Source organism: Mycteria americana, chromosome 14, assembly GCF_035582795.1.
Source record: "Mycteria americana isolate JAX WOST 10 ecotype Jacksonville Zoo and Gardens chromosome 14, USCA_MyAme_1.0, whole genome shotgun sequence".
NCBI classification, from domain to species: Eukaryota; Metazoa; Chordata; class Aves; order Ciconiiformes; family Ciconiidae; genus Mycteria; species Mycteria americana.
The window spans coordinates 7,587,319-7,606,714 of NC_134378.1; the positions used below are offsets into that span (position 1 = coordinate 7,587,319).

General features: G+C 51.4%; 3 protein-coding genes across 4 annotated transcripts in view; 2 read left to right on the forward strand and 1 right to left on the reverse strand.

Annotated features, from left to right (window-relative positions):
* The window catches only part of JPH2 (junctophilin 2), a 34,100-nt gene extending 31,173 nt beyond the window's left edge, over positions 1 to 2,927 (forward strand). Inside the window, exon 6 of one of the 2 annotated variants that reach the window (XM_075517304.1) lies at positions 397 to 2,927. The gene's annotated coding sequence lies outside the window, so the exon portion shown is untranslated. The remainder of the gene's footprint in view (positions 1 to 396) is intronic. The other variant, XM_075517305.1, reaches the window with a different exon arrangement.
* SLC2A10 (solute carrier family 2 member 10) overlaps positions 1 to 19,396 on the forward strand; it is a 207,278-nt gene that overhangs the window by 113,371 nt on the left and 74,511 nt on the right. The window lies entirely within an intron of this gene.
* LOC142417034 (thyrotropin-releasing hormone receptor-like) lies at positions 9,565 to 18,937 on the reverse strand. The gene is made up of 2 exons (XM_075517313.1): positions 18,152 to 18,937; positions 9,565 to 10,141 (listed from the first exon to the last, which is right to left on the reverse strand). Exons 1-2 carry the CDS (start codon positions 18,935 to 18,937, stop codon positions 9,761 to 9,763), a joined length of 1,167 nt encoding a protein of 388 aa, XP_075373428.1. The 3' UTR covers positions 9,565 to 9,760.

Below are 19,396 nucleotides of genomic sequence, written 5' to 3' on the forward strand. Positions count from 1 at the left end.
ATCGGGATGAGGGTTTGCATTTGGATTTGGTGGCAATAAAATCTTGTGGGGTTTCTTGTGCCTGTGGGGTTCCTGCACACAGGAATGTGTCATGGTTTGCACAAGATTTCTGTTGCCTTGGGCTCAAATACTGCAAAAAAAACCCATGAAGGGTGAACCTGACCCTTGGGCCTCATGTGAATATAATATGAGAGGCTCCTCCCAAGCCCCCATGAGGTATCGGGCTGCCTCACGGGGCCTCCTGGGGGATGAAACTGCTCCCCTGGGCACTGCTTTCTGTCGTGTTATTAGTCCCCAGTCAGCCTGCACAGGTGAAAACCTTGCAGACAGCCGCAATTACGTGTCAGTCGTGTTTTGCTCCCCCTTGACTCTCCTGTTCATCTCTGTCTGGGACAGGCGTTGCTGCTGATGGAGATCACAGACCTTGGCGGGGATTAAATCTCAGCCACCTGGAAACACCTAAGAGGAGGACTTGAGATCCCAAGGTTGCACTGCAAACATGAACCTTAAACAAAAGCGCCTGAAGATCAGTTCAGTCTCCCTGCTCCCAGGCTGTGGCTGGCCTCTGCGATCTACCAAGGAAAAGCCAGGGTTTCTGCAATTCAGCCTCCTTCTCGTCTTTGTATAAAATACCAGTTGCCTTAAATTGTTCTCACCAAAGCCATCAACTGTCCTGTCATGCCAGGGATGAGAGATTTACCCGTAGCTGTAGGAAAATGAGTGAGAAGGTCTCATCCGTGCACACTGATGTGTTTTGTAACTCCCTTGGTTGACTCAGTGTCAGAGATTTCCCAAAGAATATCATCCATGGCGTGGAGAAGCAGCAATACGCAGCAACCAGAATGACTCATGAGAGCCGCACCATGGCTAGGGGTGGACGACATCACCCTCCATGCTTGGAAGTCATCCAAAGGGATGAACAAAAAGTCTTTCCTTTCCCTGTCGCCTGGAGTCGTTTTCCACGTATGGAGGACTGAGAGGGGGAGCAAGTTGAAATTGGGCTTGTTGAAGCGTAACCAGAGTCCTGCCCATGCCTGCCAATGTGCCACGGACGGGGGCTGCGGGGCGGGGTGTGAGGGACTGGCTGATCCGAGGCTGTTCGTGCATGCAGGGGATGCTGCGGGTGGAGATGGTGCCCATTTCGGGACCAGGTGCCATCCAAGCGCTCTCGTGCTGCCAGCAATGCTCCACACAAAAGTGTCTTGCAGCAGGTGACTTCCTGCTGTAACAGGAAAGGAAATAGATGTGCTGAATTTGTCCCTTTACCCCTTTTTTCTATGAAAATGGTGCGAGTTACAATGAAAAGGAGGTACTCACTGAAAAATACCTCCGTACGCCTGCAGGTCCCTCCCCTTCACACACTGGGCTGCAGGGGGGCTCCTGTGCTCTTTCATTGCAACAGAGTGAACAGACTTTCCAGCCAGAGGATGCAGGGTGGCTGTCATGGGAGAGGTTAAGTTATTCCCGAAAGGAAAAAGGTGGAGAGACCTGAGTGACTCCAGTGTATTTGGGTGTTAGGCTCAAAAATACGCAGCAGCCAGACTTTCAGCAGTGGTAGAGTACAGAGGGGCAATTCTAGCTGTTGTTCTTGTGTGCGAGGCTTAGAGGCCTGGGCAATTTGCACCGAATATTCCCAAAGCTGTGACAGAGAGTGACCTTTGGAAGGAGATGTTTCCACCGTGATCTGCTCTGATCCTCAGCAGTGTGAGCTTAGAAAGTCGGCACAGATGAAGTTACAGTTTAGTGTGAGGCTGAGTGCTTGGACATGTTTCTTCCTTCTTTTAAGAGCAATATGTATTTTCTATCCCTTTTTAAGATTATCGGAAATGTTATTTATAGTCGGTTGTGCACCTCTGTGTATCCTGAAGTCCCACAGCACAGGACTGGGTGGGAAAACCCCAGGGACTGGTAAGAATGGGGAAATGATGGTTAAGGAAAAAAACAGATGCCCAGTCTGCTCCAAAGGTCAATCTGAAAGGATTTCAGAGGTGGGGTGGCAGACAGGCAGGGGTTTACACTGACTGGAGACACAGGGAAAACCTGCCTAAGTTATCTGCTCTAATTATGGCATAAGAGAGTAAGAATAATTCAGTACTTTTCTTTGTGAACCAAGTTTATTTTTTAACCTTATTCAGCTCAGGAACGTTGCCACAGTAGCAAATATGTGGTGTTAACTGTGGGAGAAGTGAATGTGATCCCTTTCTAAAAGCCACGTGGCTGTACCAGTCCTGAGAAAGCTGTGCAGCATCATCTACACTTCCACAGAGCATAGTTTAGTAGCAATTTGCTTCTTTTCTTTTTTTCTTTTCTTAAGTATAAATGTATTGCAAACCCCAGGCTCTGCTGCCTTTGGCGTTTTATCTCCGTTTGCTGGCATTCACTTGCCAGCTCTGCAGTTTCAGTATGCCAACTGCTTTTATTAACCACCAAGACAATTTCCGTTGAGAGACCTGAGGGGCTTTTATTTATCACTAAGCACAAAAATGGATCTTTTTCAACAGTGCTAAAGTAATTCCCCCTCCCCCGCCCCAATTTTTTATGCATGTGATATGCACTCGGTAATGTGCTTTCCTCCTAGTAACCTTCTGAGAAAAGTAGGTAGATTTGCTTTTATGTGACGTATAAATATATCCATATTGCACTGAGATGTGGATATATATACATATATATAGCCCCTTAGGGATTTCATTTTCTTAGATGCAAAATAACAGATTTACCTCAAACTGCATGCTTTCAAAACTGACTAGGATATTGTGTTATACTTTTCAGGTCTTACAAAGATGCAGATACATTTCACTCTTCACACAAAAATACCTTCATCACAGATTTTGCAAGCTGTTTACTACAATCTGTGTACTACTGTCCGGAGTTTTCTGTCGGTTGTTCTGCTGGATTACGTGCAATAATAAACAGTTATCTGCTCACTGTATCCACGTGATCTTTGCGGGGGAATCTCCAGGTTTCCTTCTGGGTTGACACAGTCATTCCAGTCTTACAGGAGAGCTCATCGACATGTCGTGCAGAATATGCGTGGTGGCATCTGAATGGTTTTTAAGCTTTTCCCTAATCTCTATTTAAAAATCTGCTTTTTTGTTGATAGGGGGGTTCTTTGCAAAGAGAGTTGTTTTCTTTTACTGCTTCTTGAAAGTTTGGAGCTAGATGTTTGAGGACACCTCCAGCTCTCCGAGCAAGCTCTGTCTGCTACCATCGTGCTGGCCTCTGCCAGAGGTTGCACGGGGCCGGGAGGAAGGCCGGCTTGCTGGCCCGAAGCCTGCCCGGGCGATGCAGACGGCTGCTGACAGGTCCCTTCGCTGCCTCCTGACCGCTGACAGGTCCCTTTGCTGCCTCCTGACCTCAGGGCTGCTGCCAAGTTTCTTCCAAGCTGTGCGTCACTGCCTGCTCCTCCGGCGCCACGGTCCTCCTGGGTTTGGAGAGGAGTGATTCTCCTCCACCCGTGGCCATCCTCTTGTTCAGCCTCTTGAAACGGCCGAAGTGAGAGGAAAGCCAGGCACAAGGGACAGGGAAATGGCGGCCGGGGGAAGAGTGATTTACGGGAGAGGATGGGAGAGCAGAGCCCAGCGCCAGCCAGGGGCAGCAGGGCCGGGGGGCCAAGGAATCCAGAGTAGCTGAAACCTTCAATCCCTTTTCTATTTCTGGAGTGTCTCACATGAGCAAAGCCAGGCTGTGCAGAGGGGCTGGCGGGATGCAGGCTCAGCTCTGCGGTCAGCAGGGGCTCCCCCAGCTTCTGTGGGACACCAGGGGTCTCATGGTGGAAGATTTCATATTCTGGTAGAGACTTGAGGAGCTAAGTTTGGTGAAATGATGGCTTTACTCTCCTCTGGGCTTGTTTTGCTTCTGGTATGGGAGGAACCAGCAGCGTCTCATTCATCCAGTCCCTGGGAGGAGGCTGGGGGCAGCGGGGTAACCGGAGCTCTTTGCACCTCATAAATCTCAGGCTGATGAATGGAGCAGATCTTTGGCCCATGTGTGGCAGAGGCAGCAGGGAGGGAGGTGAGTCTGCTGCTAAAGCAATGACGTATTGTTTCAAAAATATTAATAAAGGCAAAACAAAAAGCCTGCCCCTTCCCCAGGGTAGGGGGAACAGTGCTGGGTCTTTGCCTCGGGAGGTGCTGGTTTCAGGGGTAACATCCCCCACACTGCTCCCGGCCGAGCGTCCCCGGGTGCGGGCAGGGAGGTGTCCGATATGTGAGAAGCAGGATAAAGGCACTGGCCTGATCCTGTGACCGAAGGGCAGCAGCCTTAGCCTCCACCGGTGGGAGGGAAGGTGCAATCTGAGCCCCAGTGTCCTTTGAGAGTGACCTGCCCAGGCGTCCCGGGGACAGCCGCGCTGCCCACCACCGTCCTTGCGGGGCATCGAGGCTCATGGGAGCAAGCCCCTCTCTTGGCCTTCATCTTCATGTGAGAGGAAGGGCCAGAGCTGGGGCGAAGGTGGAGCCGGCAGTGAGTAAGTGCTGGGAAGCGCAGCGGGGTTACTGTGCTCCTTTCTGGCCCAGAAGCCAGGAACGGGGCTGGCTCCGCACTACTGCCTCCGCTCCGGGACCCTTCCTGGAGGAAGCCGAAGCGAAGCCTCGGGAGCATTAATGCATCGGGGAATAGCCAGTGTTAGCAACTCCAGCAAAACATTTTCCCATGCCTGGCCATGGCTTAACCCCCAGCCCCGGCTCTGAAAGCGCTGGCTTTCCCCTCCCGCCTGGCCAAGCCACGGGCGCACCATGCCTGGCTCGGGACCGGCAGCAAGGGACCCTGTGGTGGCCATCCGCTCCTGTCCTCTGCTGCCAGAAACACTGGCACTGCATGGCTGGAAAAAGTTGCTTTTATTTTATTTCCTCTGAGCAGCCACCCACACTGTGCCGGCGAGGACAGACAGGATCAGCCAACGCAGGAGGACAACGGGCCCTCGCTGACCGTCTCAAAATCGTATTAGCACTGCGACCGCCCCAGGACCTTCTCCTTGAGAGGGGAAAGCTTTTAAAGGCTCCCCAGCTTGTGGCTTCAGGCATCCTCTTTTGGAGGAGCAGTGAGCGGCTGCCAGTGCTCTCGCAGCATTCCCTGTCTCTATAGAAACAGCATACTCGGAGCACAATTTACGAGGTGGTTATTAAAGAAATTTCAGCAATTATAAAGCACAGATTGTCCTTAATACTTCTCCCCATCACCCACGGCACAGGGGACCTGTGGCGTTGCAGTCACGTTCCCCCCCTCCGGTGGGAGCTGGGAAGGTGCCCCTGATTTGAGGCACGGGCGATGCCAGCGATGCCCTCCCATCGGGGTCTGCATTTAAACCCCGGCAGGGCAGAAATGAGCAGAGCTGGTTAACTGCTAAACTGAGGGTATTTTGGTAAATTAGAGTCACTCCTGCGGAACTGGCAAGCTTCGGTCTGCTGTGCATCACAGCACGCTCCCCAGAATGGATGCCTTGGCTTGAGGAGTGCTGAGGAGCAGCCCCTGAGCGAGCAGAGAGGAGGCAGATCCGGGGGGCAGCGCTGGCCTAAGAGCCCTCCAGGGGCCCTGGGAAACACAGGCTGCAAAATAAACAAATAACTGCTGAGTGATTACATTGATATTGCCGTAGGACTATCCCCCCGGCTTCATTAGCAGCTCCTTAATTGGGACCTGCCTGAACTAATTCGTTCAAAGCAGCAGCCAGGGGCCAGACCCGATTGAAAAAGGGCTGTATCTAATTCATTCCCTAATGGGTGGTCGACACTCTGTTGTGGCTCTGAAAAATTTAAGTAGTTGCTCAGCATCCTTTTCAGTGACCTGAGTGTTACTAACTTAAAGGTACTACTATTTTAATTTTAATAATGTGCTCTTTGCAAGATTGTACTGCAGAGCGAAAGCCAAGCTCTAATAACCTGCTCTGGTTGCAGGCAGGTGCTGGGTGCCCTCGTGGTCTTTTCCTCCCTTTCTTGGGGAACTGCTGTGTTTTGTGGGTTACTGCCTAACGTGGCCCTGGGACAGGCTGGCTCCCGGGGCGCTGGCCGGGATCGCAGGGGAGAAGCTCTCCCAAAGAGCCATCAGCACGGCCACGCTCTCCTCCGGCACAGGCTGGCGTGGATGCCCGATTCCTCCCCTGAAAGCACTTTTTCCACCACCCACATCCAGAGACAAGGTAAGAAGACAACCAGACTAGAGCTTAAACTGATGATTTTTTGGTAAATTATTTAAACTTCTGTGTTTTGCAGGAGTAAATAGCTACTGCTGAGGATCCATCCATGCACTCCATAGAGGCGATTATGCTGTGGCCTCTATCACCAATACTAAGCAGAGATGAGCCAGATTCAGGTAAATGTGCTGGATGGTGTGTCTCCTACGCTGGAAGTCTCTGACAAATGCTGTGTACTTCAGCCAACCTGTGGTTCTCGCAGCCCATAAACTTCACTCAGCCCTCTCCCACCAGCCCTTCCCCAAGCCGCTGCCTCCTCCGTCCCCCTCCCTGCACTGCTCACAAATTCATCCATCCCCCTCCCCGGGGCTCTGTGGCACTGCCAGGTCCCCCCTCTCCTGCCAGGGGACTTGTTTGCTGTGTAATCGAAGAAAGAAGATGGCATTTTACCAGGTCAACAAGCAGTGGAAGGGCTTTAATTAAGAAACTAACAGGTTACATGAAATTGAGGAGTGGCTTCAATGTGGTAAATTATTTAGGAGTAATAGATGTCCTATTTGGTGGCATATTTATAAACTCGCAGCCTATACTCATGCTGTTAAGACTAAATAAATGCCGAGGGTAAAATACAGCTTCAGACTTTATGAGCAGGCTGGGGTGTTGCAGGGTACAGGGTAAGCCAGGCTCAAGCTTGAAGGGGGCTTTTTGATTTCTTATAAGGAATTAAGGTTTTTATTCAGACCCTGGCTATCCAGAGGAAGTTACAGTGATGAGTTACTTCTTTTAAGTCCTTTCTGCTGGTGATTTATTTCCTGACAGCACGCAGCTGCCTGTCCTCTCAACCAGCATCTCCTTAGCAAGCTGAGTGCTGACCTTCCGCCTCCACTTCCACCTAAAACTCTCTCAAATCCTCCTAACGTGTCAGAATACGTGCCGGGAGAAGGAGCAGGAACTCATTCTTCATCTACAGAGTTTAATGCTCTGGTGCATTTGCTGGCGACCTCGTGGTGCTGGGGGGATTTATCTGCCAATTACTTCTCAAGAAATAACAAAGGGTCACACAGTACTTGGCAGATAAAGGCAGAAAGGGGAGAAGAGAACTGGGTTTTAATTGAATCCCAAGTATGTTGAACAAAAAATTTCAGAACCATCAATTAGCTGTTGGCCTGGGGCTGAAATTTCATTAAGAGAATAGTGGTTTTAGGATGTCCCTGGCTGGAGGAAAAAAAGCATACAGAGGAACCTTGAAGACTGGAAATGTGATGGGGAGGTGGAAAAGATCCTGCTGGAGATGCTTCAGAGTTGAGCTGCTACTTGGGTTCACAGAGATCAAGACGTCTGTCAAACTGCACATCCCACGCCTGAGAAATGCCTTAGGTCAGGATGCAGGTGGGTTCCAAGCTCAGACAGTAAATCATCTTCCCACATGGCCTCAGGGCAAAGCTGGCTTTCCTGCCACTCTCTGCACCCACAGCCATAGGGTGAAGGGCTGGGGATGTGGGACAGCCCGTCCCGGAGGAGATGCTGCCTGTGCTCGATGCTCCGGGGAGGCACCGTGCTCCATAGCCCCCAGCCCCGCAGCATCGAGGGCAGCTGGGCTCTGCTTTGCTGCCGTCATCTAGTTACTGGACCACAGCAAACAGCACGGGCGTGCAGAGCCCCCGTCCCAGCTCTTCCTCCTCTCCAACCCCACCGTGCTTACAGGGTGTTACCAATGCTTTTATCAATGGCTTGTTCTGAGCTGCTAAGGAAAAATCTGTTCTAAGGGGGGGGGGGGGAAATCTGTACTAGAGAAAAAATTGTTATAGGCAAATTGTTTCATTTCCTAGTTTCTTTTGCCAAATGGAACAATTTTTTCACATCGTAGCAAAAACACTTCCATTTTCTTCAAGAAGCAAATCCCAAATATCTGTGCAGAATTTCCTTAACAACAATAAAGAGGAACTTTCTTCCTAAATTCCCAATATACACAAAAGAGTGCAAAAATGGCATGAATCCTTAAATTCCAAACACACACTGTTTCAAATAATTGCAAAAAACGATGTTCTCTTTCCTCATCCTTCAGTTATTTTGGGGTCAAAATAGATAGTTTAATAACTCACAATATAATAATCTTACATGCAAAGCCACCCCACACCAAAAAGTAATCGATCCTGGACAGTTCCCAACAGTGGGAGGTGAGGTCTTGTTGTGACTCACCCAGGGAAGTGATTTCCCATAGACACAGAATGGTTACTTAACATCTTGTGCTCTGAAGAATATCACACAGATATTTTTCAAAGTGTATGCAGAATTCTAAGATCATTTAACACTATCGTTTGGTGAAAAACGGTGTTGAAGAGTGAGGCTGGATTGGCTGTTCAAAGAATTTTTTACAGTCACTTGAGGGTTACTGGTGGCTGACACTTGTTTTATTTGGCAAGAGCCTTAGCGTTTGGCTCATGTGTAATCTTCTACATTTTACTCCGACTCCAGATAGTGTCTTGCAAGTCTGGGGCAAGTGTCCTTGGGCTGGTTTCTTGTATGCCTGAGGTTATGAATACCTATTTTGCTCATGAGATGATAGCAGCAATGAGTATTGTTAGTCTTATAGTCATTTATCACAAAACACTTGATGGACTTGCACAAATGATTTTCAGGAAATAAGAGAATTGCTTCACCTGCCATTGAAATGCAACTGTAGCTGGGACAGAGAGCAACACTGCTCGACAGTTCGCAGCTACACCACACCGGGGCTTACAGGACAAGGCTATGGTATCCAGCTGCAGCAACTAGAGGAATTTGCACAGAAAAGGTAAAATTATCCAAAAGAAGCTTAGACCACAACGATGGAAGTATTACTGTTACCTTAAGGAACACTCATTATTGGTTTGTTCATTTTTCTGTAACAAATCCAAGTAGTCTGGACCTTGGGTTTATGTGCTACCAGCACAGCAATATTTCCAGAAGCATGGGGTGAGGTTCATGACACCCAGCTTCGGTTATTCCTAACATAGGAGTCTCCACCTGAGAGAGCCCCTTTACAGTCCATGGACAGAAGTAGTCACACGTCGGGAGGCATTCATCTCCTCCTGAGGTATGTGTCTTCCTCAGAGGACTATGCTGAGATGAGAGCAGCCGCTTCCTGGAAGTGCCCGATTGTCCCCATTAACTCTAAAAGGACTCTAGAGGAGCAGCTCATGCAGAGTGTCTGTATTATAGGCATGTAAATTCCGGTAGGTGAATCTCAGCCTCTAAGAAAACTGGTCCAGCAGAAAGAAGGTGGTGGTTTGTATTTTTTTTTTTTCCTTGAATGACCTTCTCTTCCTGGATTTCCTCTCAATGCTCTGGCCCAACTCAACAAGCAGTTGCACTTGCACGAACACAGAATGGCGTTGCACTGCTATATTTAACTACAGATTCTTTAAAGATGCTAAACATTGACCTGTGCCTAACACTTCACCAAACAAGAATAAATTAGCGTTAAGGAAAAGCAAATTAATTTGCCTCTAAATATCTGTTTTGTTAAATGCCCTGGAGAGGTATTAAATTAAGTGTGCTGCAATGCCAAAGCAATTTCTGTTGGCACTTTCCCAACACAGTGCATACAGCCACATAGCTCCCACTGCCTGTGTCGTTTCAGGGTCCCAGGATTTATTTGGCAGGCTTGTTCTTCTCTGCAGGTGCAGGGAGACTGTTCAGATCTTCTTGTTTGGTGATGTTGTGATCGGAGCTGTCATGAGAATAGTCCTTCATAGCGCTGTAGTACACCGGGGCGGTGTACGGCGCGGGGTTCTCGGCACTCTTCTCTTCACACTTGCATAACTTCCTAAAGGCAGCCCTGAATTTCTGTGACATGAGGTTGTAGATGATGGGGTTGATGGCACTGTTCAGGTAGATGCATGTGCGGCAGAAGAGAAGGAACCAGATGTTCAGGTACGGAGGGTCAATGAAGGAGTTCACCACCACCAGTGTGCGATAAGGCATCCACAGAAGGGCGAAGAGGACCACCACGACAGCCAGCATTTTGGTTACCTTGCCAGCGGGGATATGCAAAAAGAGAAATAGTCAGATGGTGCTAAATCTCCAGCAGAGCTTTCACACCTGGAGAAATGGTGCAGACCGCTAATTCAGTCTACATGTTGCTTATATCTCTCTTTAAGCGTTTAAAATAGGCACACAAACCATGGGGCTATTCCTCTCTGAATCCATTTTGTTCATGAAACAATCATGCATAAATAAACCCCTTAAATGACAGGTTTTCACCTGCCGTTGAACAGCCTTTAAAGCTCTCTAGGGCAAGCATCCACTAGCCTGGAAATGGGCTGGGATAATCATGGGAATTTCTGTACCACAAAGCAAATTTGAAAATTGCACGTAACAATAAATCAATGGGGAAACTAACTTGTGCAAAAGTAGGGCCCTAACTTTTGGGGTGCCATGGGGTATATCTCGGCTCCCTGCCTAGGATCTTCTGCTTTCCTACGCCAGCTATGCTCTTCCCAGGGAGAGGCTCCTGGTACAGAGCAGCACTGAGAGCAGCGGAGACTGCCTGGAGTCTTACACAAATTCCTACTTGTGCTGATACGGGAGTTACTTAGCTAACTGCTGTGGGTTATTTTAATTTGCAGCACACTAGGGAAGTACTACATTAACATATTAGGAACAAGAAGATATTGAGAATTCAGAAGTGAGCAGTAATCACCCTCAGCTTGACTCAAGCTTGTTTGAGAAAATGGGGTTTTGTACTGAAACTCCAGTGATCCTAATGATTTTGACAGCTATTTCTGGTAGGTGACAACCATCCTCCAGCAAACGCTTACAGACTACACACGTCCCCGAGGAGGAAAGTATGAGTAAACACTGATGCCGCACACGTATTAAGGCAGTAGCGTTTCAAACAGCAGAAAGGGAGTTGTGCAATGACTCCAGTTCTCAATATGGAAATAAGCACTTAGATCACGTTCACAGTCTCTCAGCTTTTCTTGGAGTGCTTTTTTTTACTTAGTCACAAAGAACTATGCCTTCCTGTAATGCTTTGGTTTGAGTAGAAATTGGGGGTGGTTGGTAGTGGCAACAAAACTTTCCCTACAAGAAAGGAACTATTCTCAAGCTGAGGTCAAAATAGAAGTGTTTTGCTGTGTGTGGTTTAATGGGAATGTGAGGACACTTCCCAGAATAAGATCTTGCAGTGATACGGTGAGTGCTGAGGCTATTGCTAAGACTGTAGTATGTTTGCTGCCGCAGTTTGTTGCCTTTTGGGAAAGATAGGAGAGATTGTACAAGATGTGTCAGTGAAAGGTAGCTTCAGAGCTTTTCAATGCCTTTTACAAGGGCTGGCTGGATGCAGGAGAGCGAGAGTCATCTCACAGGCTTTTGGTTTCAAGCCACCCTATCTAGCATGCAATTGCTAGGGTGATAATCTGGTTTATAGAAATCTCCTGAACAGATAGGCTGGGAGTGGACAGCAGCTGCTTGGCACACAGTTGACCATGGTCAAAATCTCTACGTACCAGCATGGCTGTAGCCGCTGCCTCCTGCTGAGGCTGGCAGGGCAATCCAGGCTCGGCCACCCCTTGCCAAGGGAAGGAGCGTCCTGACAGCAATGGTGAGACCGTATTGCTGTGGTCTGCACTGCAAGACCTGGGAACAGAGAGCCCCCAGTATCAGATCAGCCCAGAAAGGCACAGATTTTGCTTCAATACCGTATGCCACATGAGCGGTGCATATGCATGGGACCTGCATTTTCTACTTCTCTATATAACTTTACAGCGAATAGACACGGCAGTGATGGACCATTCAGCCACACTGCTGCCTTCCACAGACCTGCTTCTCAGGTTTGCAGAGAGAATTGCTTTTGCCGTATTTTTGATGCATCTGAGGTTTATTTCCCGAGAACCTGAATGAAGCTGATCTGAACAAAACTGTGCTAATAGCTGAACCCTAAAGCAAAATGCAACCGACTCCTCAGCTTAAGTGAACCTAAGTACAATTTCAGTCAGAATTTAATTCCCCTCTGCTAAGCAGTTTATTCCTCCTGGAAGAGGAGGGCAGGCTCTGCACTTTTCCATCCCATGCAGAGACTGAACACATCCTGGCCCTGCCTGGAAGGGTCCACGTTAAAGGGCTGTCTTGGGGGTAAGGTTGGTGGGAGTCTTTCCATCAACTTCAGCAGTCCTAGGCAGCAGGATTGCTGCAAAATACATCCTGGGAAAGTGAAATACCACACCTCTGCAGGTCCTTACTGAGACACTGACACTCCTCACTCAGCAGTTGTCTCAGTTCCAAGATGCACAGTTACCCCTCGCAGCGCTGGGGAGGATAAATCCCTGCACTTCCATACGCTTAGCTCTGCTCTCTGGCAGGTGTCCTTTCTGGCCGGGAGGTTTCTGTACGGCCGAAATGTCTCCTTTAAAGCTAACAGATTAATACTGCTCACGTGCTTTCTCCTGAGACTGAAATATCTTTGGCTTTTTGACTGTTGTAACTCTCTGCCTTGTTTTACCATTCAGGAACCCACGATGTTTGTGCAGAGTGATCCGAACTCTGCACCCGAGTGACAACACGAGGGGCAGCGTATCCTAATAAGGCTGGAAAGTAAGCTCATTCCGGTCCTTTCTGAGACCAAAAGAAACGTAGTCTGGATTCAGTGATTCATCTGCTTTTTAGCCATAACTGCCCCTGCTTTTTGCCCGGTTGTTATGGAAATGCCGGCGGTGCCAGCGAGTGCTCACCCAGCTCCTGCCCGAGCAAGCTCCCAACACCTCCCTCCAGACAGCAGAAGACCACAAAGTGCTGTCATCCGAAGAGCGCTTCCAGCTACGTGTCCTACAGCCCTGCAAAAAAGCTGTCTTTGTCCTGGGAGGGGAAACCAGCTGGAAAGAGCACCATGAGGATTTATTACCTCCATCTCACTAAATGCCTTCAGTGCTCCCCGAGGACGCTGCATCCAGACCACAAGCTGGGACTTGCAGCCCTGCCCTGAGCTTGCTGTAAGATTGGAATTTGCCTTTTAAAGCCAACCGTCCGCATGGACTGTGTTCTCCTGGGTGCGACTTTAGCAAAATTGTGTCGACACAGGATGTCTCCTCTGGATAAAACCTAACGGTCTATCCCAAACTCACTCTCGTATCTCCCACGTGGGGAAAGACATCTCCAGCATTGTCTGCATGCATGGCCGAAACCTGTCCCCGTGCCTTTCCTCACTCTGCCTTGCTGAGGCGAGTAACTATAGCACGCATGAGGTGCTCTGAACTTACTTCTGGTGCTCATGTGAAAAATGCACCTAATCAGCACTGAGGAGAGTTTGGGACATTTATCCCTAACTGGAGTAGTCCTGAATTATGGCCCCAAAAAACCGGCTGGACCCAAAAAAGCCAGAGCTTTGCTGTAGCCTCAAAGCATTCCTCAGGGAAGCACCAGCTCAGGGACAACAATTTTTCCGACAAGTGTTTTGCAACAACTCTGTTGTACATAGTGTGTGCACACAACAGCTGTACAGGAGCTATGGATAGAAGCAAGACAAGGGTTTGTAGACAAAAGGGGAAGTTTTACTACAATAGTTGATATTTAGCTGAAAAGCACTTTGGAGCATGTAAGCCAGGGTTGTTGCTGGATGGCCAAGGATACCTGCTGTACAGACCCCTGACTACAGCCTGGGCCCTGTGCCAAAGCTAAGGGGCAGCTCATCTTCCACCTCCCCAGGCCAAGCCCGGTGTAACTCCTAGAGCAAAGCCACTGTGAGCATCCTTCTTGCTCCATTCAAGATGATCGGCATCTTGCCTCCCTGCACAGCCCTTCCAACCCATCCCCTCTGGCAGCGCTGGGTCCAGCCTCTGCTCCTGTTCTGGAGGCCACAGACCTCTCCCCAGCCAGTGTCACCCCTCCTTGCCCAGGCACCATCATCCTGAGCTGCAGCATCCTTTTTCAGGAATCCCACTCCCTCTAGTGGTCCCTCTCCGGCAGGTGAAATCGGAGGCGGCTGGTGTTGGTATCTGTGGCCCTGTCTCCTGTAGGTGATAGGCACAGCAAAAACTCACTGTCCTGCTCTGGACTTAAGTGTTTTAGAGGCACCAGTGAGGGAACAGCAGCGTCTTCATACTCTGAAAAGCAAGCAGTGCAGTGCTGGGGCTGCGTAGGAGCACATCCACAGCAAAACACCCCCAGCCATCCAGGCTCTTTAGAGTCAAGGGAGAAAAACGGGCACCTCTGGAGTAGCCCCTTTGGGGCATCTCTCAGGGGACTCTGGGCACGGCACCTGGAAGAGCCGGTTCCCCTATAAAGGGAGGCCAGAGGAGGAGCACTGACATGGGTGCCTGTACCCTGGTCAGAGGAACCACCTGAACTACACACACCCAACGCCCGTCCTGCCCCGCTCTGCTCTCCTGGCCGACAGATCCTCCGGGAGCCAAACCGCCCTCTCACACCACTGGTCTGTGATGGGAACCTGGCAGGTGCTTGTGCACCACCACCCCAACAAACTCAAAGGTGTTTGCAGGGTTGGAGTCCCGCTTCGCCGCATCACTGGGACACAACCTGCTGTCTGCAGGGTCCTGTGAAGCTCTCGCTGCACACGTGAAGCCTGTCAGACAGCAACACTATTGCTGTTTTGGACCAAACTTGCAACCATGACTTCTAATGGTGTCTTTAGTGGTTTAGTCTACATGGCAACTGCATTTTAAAGAAGCTGCTTCCTCACTGACTGAAGTGAGGAAGCTGGGTCCAGCCTCTGTCCATCAGGAAGATGGACAAAACTTGCAACCATCTGTCCATCAGGAAGATGGACAAAACTTGCAAGTTTTGGACCAAACTTGCAACCATGACTTCTAATGGTGTCTTTAGTGGTTTAGTCTACATGGCAATTGCATTTTAAAGAAGCTGCTTCCTCACTGACTGAAGTGAGGAAGCTGGGTCCATCACCCTGTCAGATTGGAGAGCACCAGCATTTGTTATTAGAGCAGTTTCCAATGCTGTGTCCTCACTTCTGATGCTCAGCACAAGACTCTTTACCAAGGGCCCCCATGGAAATTCCCGGTGACATTTTCAAGGGCTGTAAGCACTTCTCAGGAGAGTGTAAAAGGTCGATGGCATTACCTGTCAGGCTGCCCTTTCCTTTCCACCCTGGCCACGGGTGATTAATGAACGAGGAAACCTGCTTATGAGCTCCTCGGCCAGCATCAGCTATTGCAAAGTAGTGTCCGGTGGTCCGAGTTGAGAACCATCTGTGCTTCTTCTTTCCACAAGATTCCTCTGGTTTTGAGGGCAGTGATGCCATGGCTATCAGAAAATCAGAGAGGAAACCTTTCTTCTGGTGAAGATGACACAGGACACCGGTGTCCAGGCTGCTCCCCTTTAGGGCTCGTACCTGCCCATTGCACGGGGGGGCTTTTTGCTGTTGATTTCCTTGGAGGTGAACCTTGCCTGGAGAAGACCACTCAGGTCCCTTCTGTGCCTCTCTCCCACCTTTGCTAAAGCCAAGTTGGTGGGGTGTCCCATGGATCCGGGTGCTGGGGGTGCTATGGGGGCTGTACCCCCCCCCAGACTTTGCCCTGTCCCTTGACATGGGCACATGCACCTCTGCCTCCATCGCCCACATGTCCCGCTGTGGGGCCCCACTGGCCATGGGAATGCTCTCCTCTGCGCTCACTTTTAAGCCCCTTCTCCTATCCAGCATCTCTATCTGCCAGCTCTGCTGGCATGAATGGGTTCAGCTACCTTCTTTCTTACATTAAAATCCCTTTCTTAATGATCTGCCCATTCCCCAGCACTCAGCCCCCGCTTCCCCTCTGCTCTGCCCCCACCACCCCTCTGGGGTCCTGCACGCTGCAGCATCTCCCCAAAAATATCATTCCTGTGGCTCTGGCTGCCCCTGCTCAGGGAGACAAATTCCAGGCAGAATCCAGTGATGACCCCTTGGGGTCTCTGGTGGCCTCTTTCCCCCCGGGTGGCTGGGTTATTTGTTTTCCCCTCATAACTAGGTGCAGAATCATGACTCACTGCAGCTTCTGCTCCTCAATCCATTGCACTGCCAGCAAAAACCTCTGGCTGGATCTCAGTGCTAAGGTAGATGCTCTGACAGGACCTGGGTTTGTTATGCTCGAAGCGCTTCTGTACACACTGCCCGAAACTCTCATCAAAATAGCCGTGTGGTTTTACTTGGCTTTGGTGCACAGATAACTTATTTCTATACACTGTCCAGCAGATCAACCCCTCCGCAATGAATCAAGTGGTTAAAGTTGAACTCCCAGATCCCATTTTTTCCCCCCTCTGATTTTTATGGACAGTCATATAAATTTCCCTCTGATTATATATAAAATGAAGCAATCATGTCCTATGCCATATCCAACTTGTGAAAGATGTTCATGGAAAAACCTGGATTGCAGCCACCTCTGGGGTGCAGCACTGCATCCATTTGACAGCCACCAGCCCGTGTGCCGGCCACCTAGCCCACATGCCACCGGTGGCACAGCTGGGCTTTCTTCCTCCATCACTCTCAACACAGCCTGCTTTGAAGAGCTGCTGGTGTGAAATCAGAAGGAAGTGTTCAACAAAACATAGCTGGAAGCCCTGGGAAACTGGTTTACAGTTTAAAAACTCGGTGCCATCTTTATTCCTAATGATGCCAGCTCTGCGATGTCAGACCAGCTAGGGGAAGTCTTTCCATGCTAAGGTAATTCGGGAGGTAATGACCATCTCGAGAAAACTCCTGGTGTAACAGAAAAGAGAGCACAAGATGTTTCCAGGAGCTGGAGCGCCTGTCATCCAGCCCCATCAGCACTAACGGCCTTAGCCACTCGTCCTAATGATGCTGGAGCACGCTGTGTGCAGCACGGCCACTCCACGGCACAGCCCCTGCAGCGGCTGCTCTGGAAGGAGAGGTCCATCGACCCGCAGCTTTAGGCGCTGCCTTGTAGTATCTAGAGACCTCGCTGCCCAACATCCTGCCTGAGGCTCCCACAGCAGCCAGTGACCCTGGAAGAGCAGGCAGGTACTTCTGCAGAAGTCAGGACTTGCTTTAAACCTTTCTGTGCTGGAGCGAAAGGGAGAAAAAGCTGAACTGGAAAGACTTAGAAGTTGATGAAGAAATATGCATTCTCTGGGCTGTTCGCTTCCCCTCCGCAACTCTGAATCGTCTCTCCTGGGGAATGGAGGTTCCTGTACAAGTCAGGCAATGAGATACTGATTCGGAAACATGAGGACTTTAGGACAGGCTGAAGCTTATTTCACGCTGTCTGGAAATCACAACAGAACTGGTGATTTCAGTGATTTAAGCCCGACTCCCAGATTCAGCCCTTTCCTTTAAAATAGCCCATGTCTCTGCCTATGCAAAGTTTGAAACTGGAATGGGACGGTCTCCTGCAAACGGCCAGCTAGGAAGCAACAGAGTCCCATGTCCAGATGCTGACCCATCCAAGGAGATGGGGCAAGAGACAGTAATTGTCCATGTGGACAGAGAAAGAGGAAGAACAAGGGCAGGAAGTGGGAGTAGAAGGAGATGGGGAGCCAGGAGGCAGCTGAATGACAGAGGAGTCACCGAGAGGGAAGACACGCCACTGTGACACCAAGGCACCTTCCCCAGCTGCAGGGACCGGGGGGCTGCAGCCAAGGCTGGGCTCACAGGGCAGGGGGTCGTGCCAGCTCTCCCCTCCCTGTGCTCCCCTAAATCCCAGGTCACCTGCCCAGGACCCTGCCTGGGAAGCAAGTCCTGCTGGCATAATATGACCCAGCACTTCCCTCCTCAGGGAGGCAATCAGTAATTAATTATCCAGGAAACACGCCTGCACTCCTGCCTCTCTCAAGCGGTGCTGGAGCCCTGTCCTGCTCCACCAAGCTCAGCCAAAGCAGGGGGAGCCCATCTGTGCTGCCAGACCCCAGCTGGGCTTGGGGGGACCCTCCGTGCAGCAAACTGGCCCACCCAGCTCTCCCTACAAAGGGAAGCAAAATATTGGGGCACCCCATACCCTGCCAGAATGCCCCTCCAAGCACTGAGCCCCTGACAGCACTGCCTGCAGCCCAGCGTGCCCCAGCCCGGTGGGGAGCCCCTACCTGCTTGCGGGAGCTCAGGGCCCCCTTGTTGCCCAGGCAGGAGAGCTTGAGGGAGCCGCCCTGGTGCGTGGAGCCCAGGCAGGAGCGCTGCGGGGTGGCGGGCAGGGGGCTCATGAAGAGAATGCGGGCAATGAGGCCGTAGAGGACAGTTGCCAGCCCCAACGGGATGACGTAGAAGACAGCAAAATCCAAGAAGTAAATGGGCATGTAAAGGCTTCTGGACACCCGGTAGCCACAGCTGACCTGTGCCCCATCCGAGAAGGTGACCTGGGTCGTGTCCACCAGGAAGAACCAGATGAGGCAATAGAGGGAGGTGAAGAGCCACAGCGAGGAGATGATGCGCTTGGCGCGGGACACGGTGCACAGGAGCTGCGCTTTGATGGCGTGGCAGATCGCGATGTAACGCTCCACTGTGAAGGCGGTGATGGACCAGGCGGAGATGTTGATGCCCAAGTACTGCAAATAGGTGATGCAGAGGCAGCCGGCGTAGCCGTACACCCAAGAAGCCACCACTTCCGAGATGTTGGGCAGCCCGGCCGCCAGCAGCACGATGAGATCGGCCACCGCCAGGCTCACCAGGTAGCAGTTGGTGGGGGTCACCATGTGCTTGGTGCGCAGCACCACCAGCACCACCATCACGTTGCCCGCGATGCCCACCCCGCAGATGAGCAGCACCAGCAGGATGGTGACCACCTGCAGCTCCAGGGGCTGCCGGGGCATCCTGCCCAGGGTCTGGTTGCCGCTGCCGCCCAGCGCGGCTCCCGGGCTGGCCGAGCCGTTCTCCATCGCCCCCCGAAGCCTTCCCCGGCGGAGCTCCGCGCACCCTGCGGCGGGGAGCGGGGAGAGGGGGGAGCCGGGAGCCGGGAGCCGGGACCCGGGAGCGGGGAGAGGGGGAAGCCGGGAGCCGGGAGCCGGGAGCGGGGAGCGGGGAGAGGGGGAAGGCGGGAGCCGGGAGCCGGGAGCCGCGCCGCGGCGCCCCGCTGCCCCCCGCCCCCTCCCCGTCCTCCCGCCCGCCCCGGCTCCTCCCTCCCCTTTTTTGCCACGATTCACCCCAAGTCTTGCAGCCGCCCGGCTTCTTGCACCCACCTCCCCTGCAAACTCCCTCGCCGAGCCTCCGCCGGGAAGGGCGGGGAGCGGCCGGGACCACCCCAGTCCCGGGGACCCCCGGGGCCTCCAGGACCCCCCAGCCCCGGGAGCCACCCGGGACCGCCTAGGACCCCCAGCGCCCGGGACCCTCCAGGATCT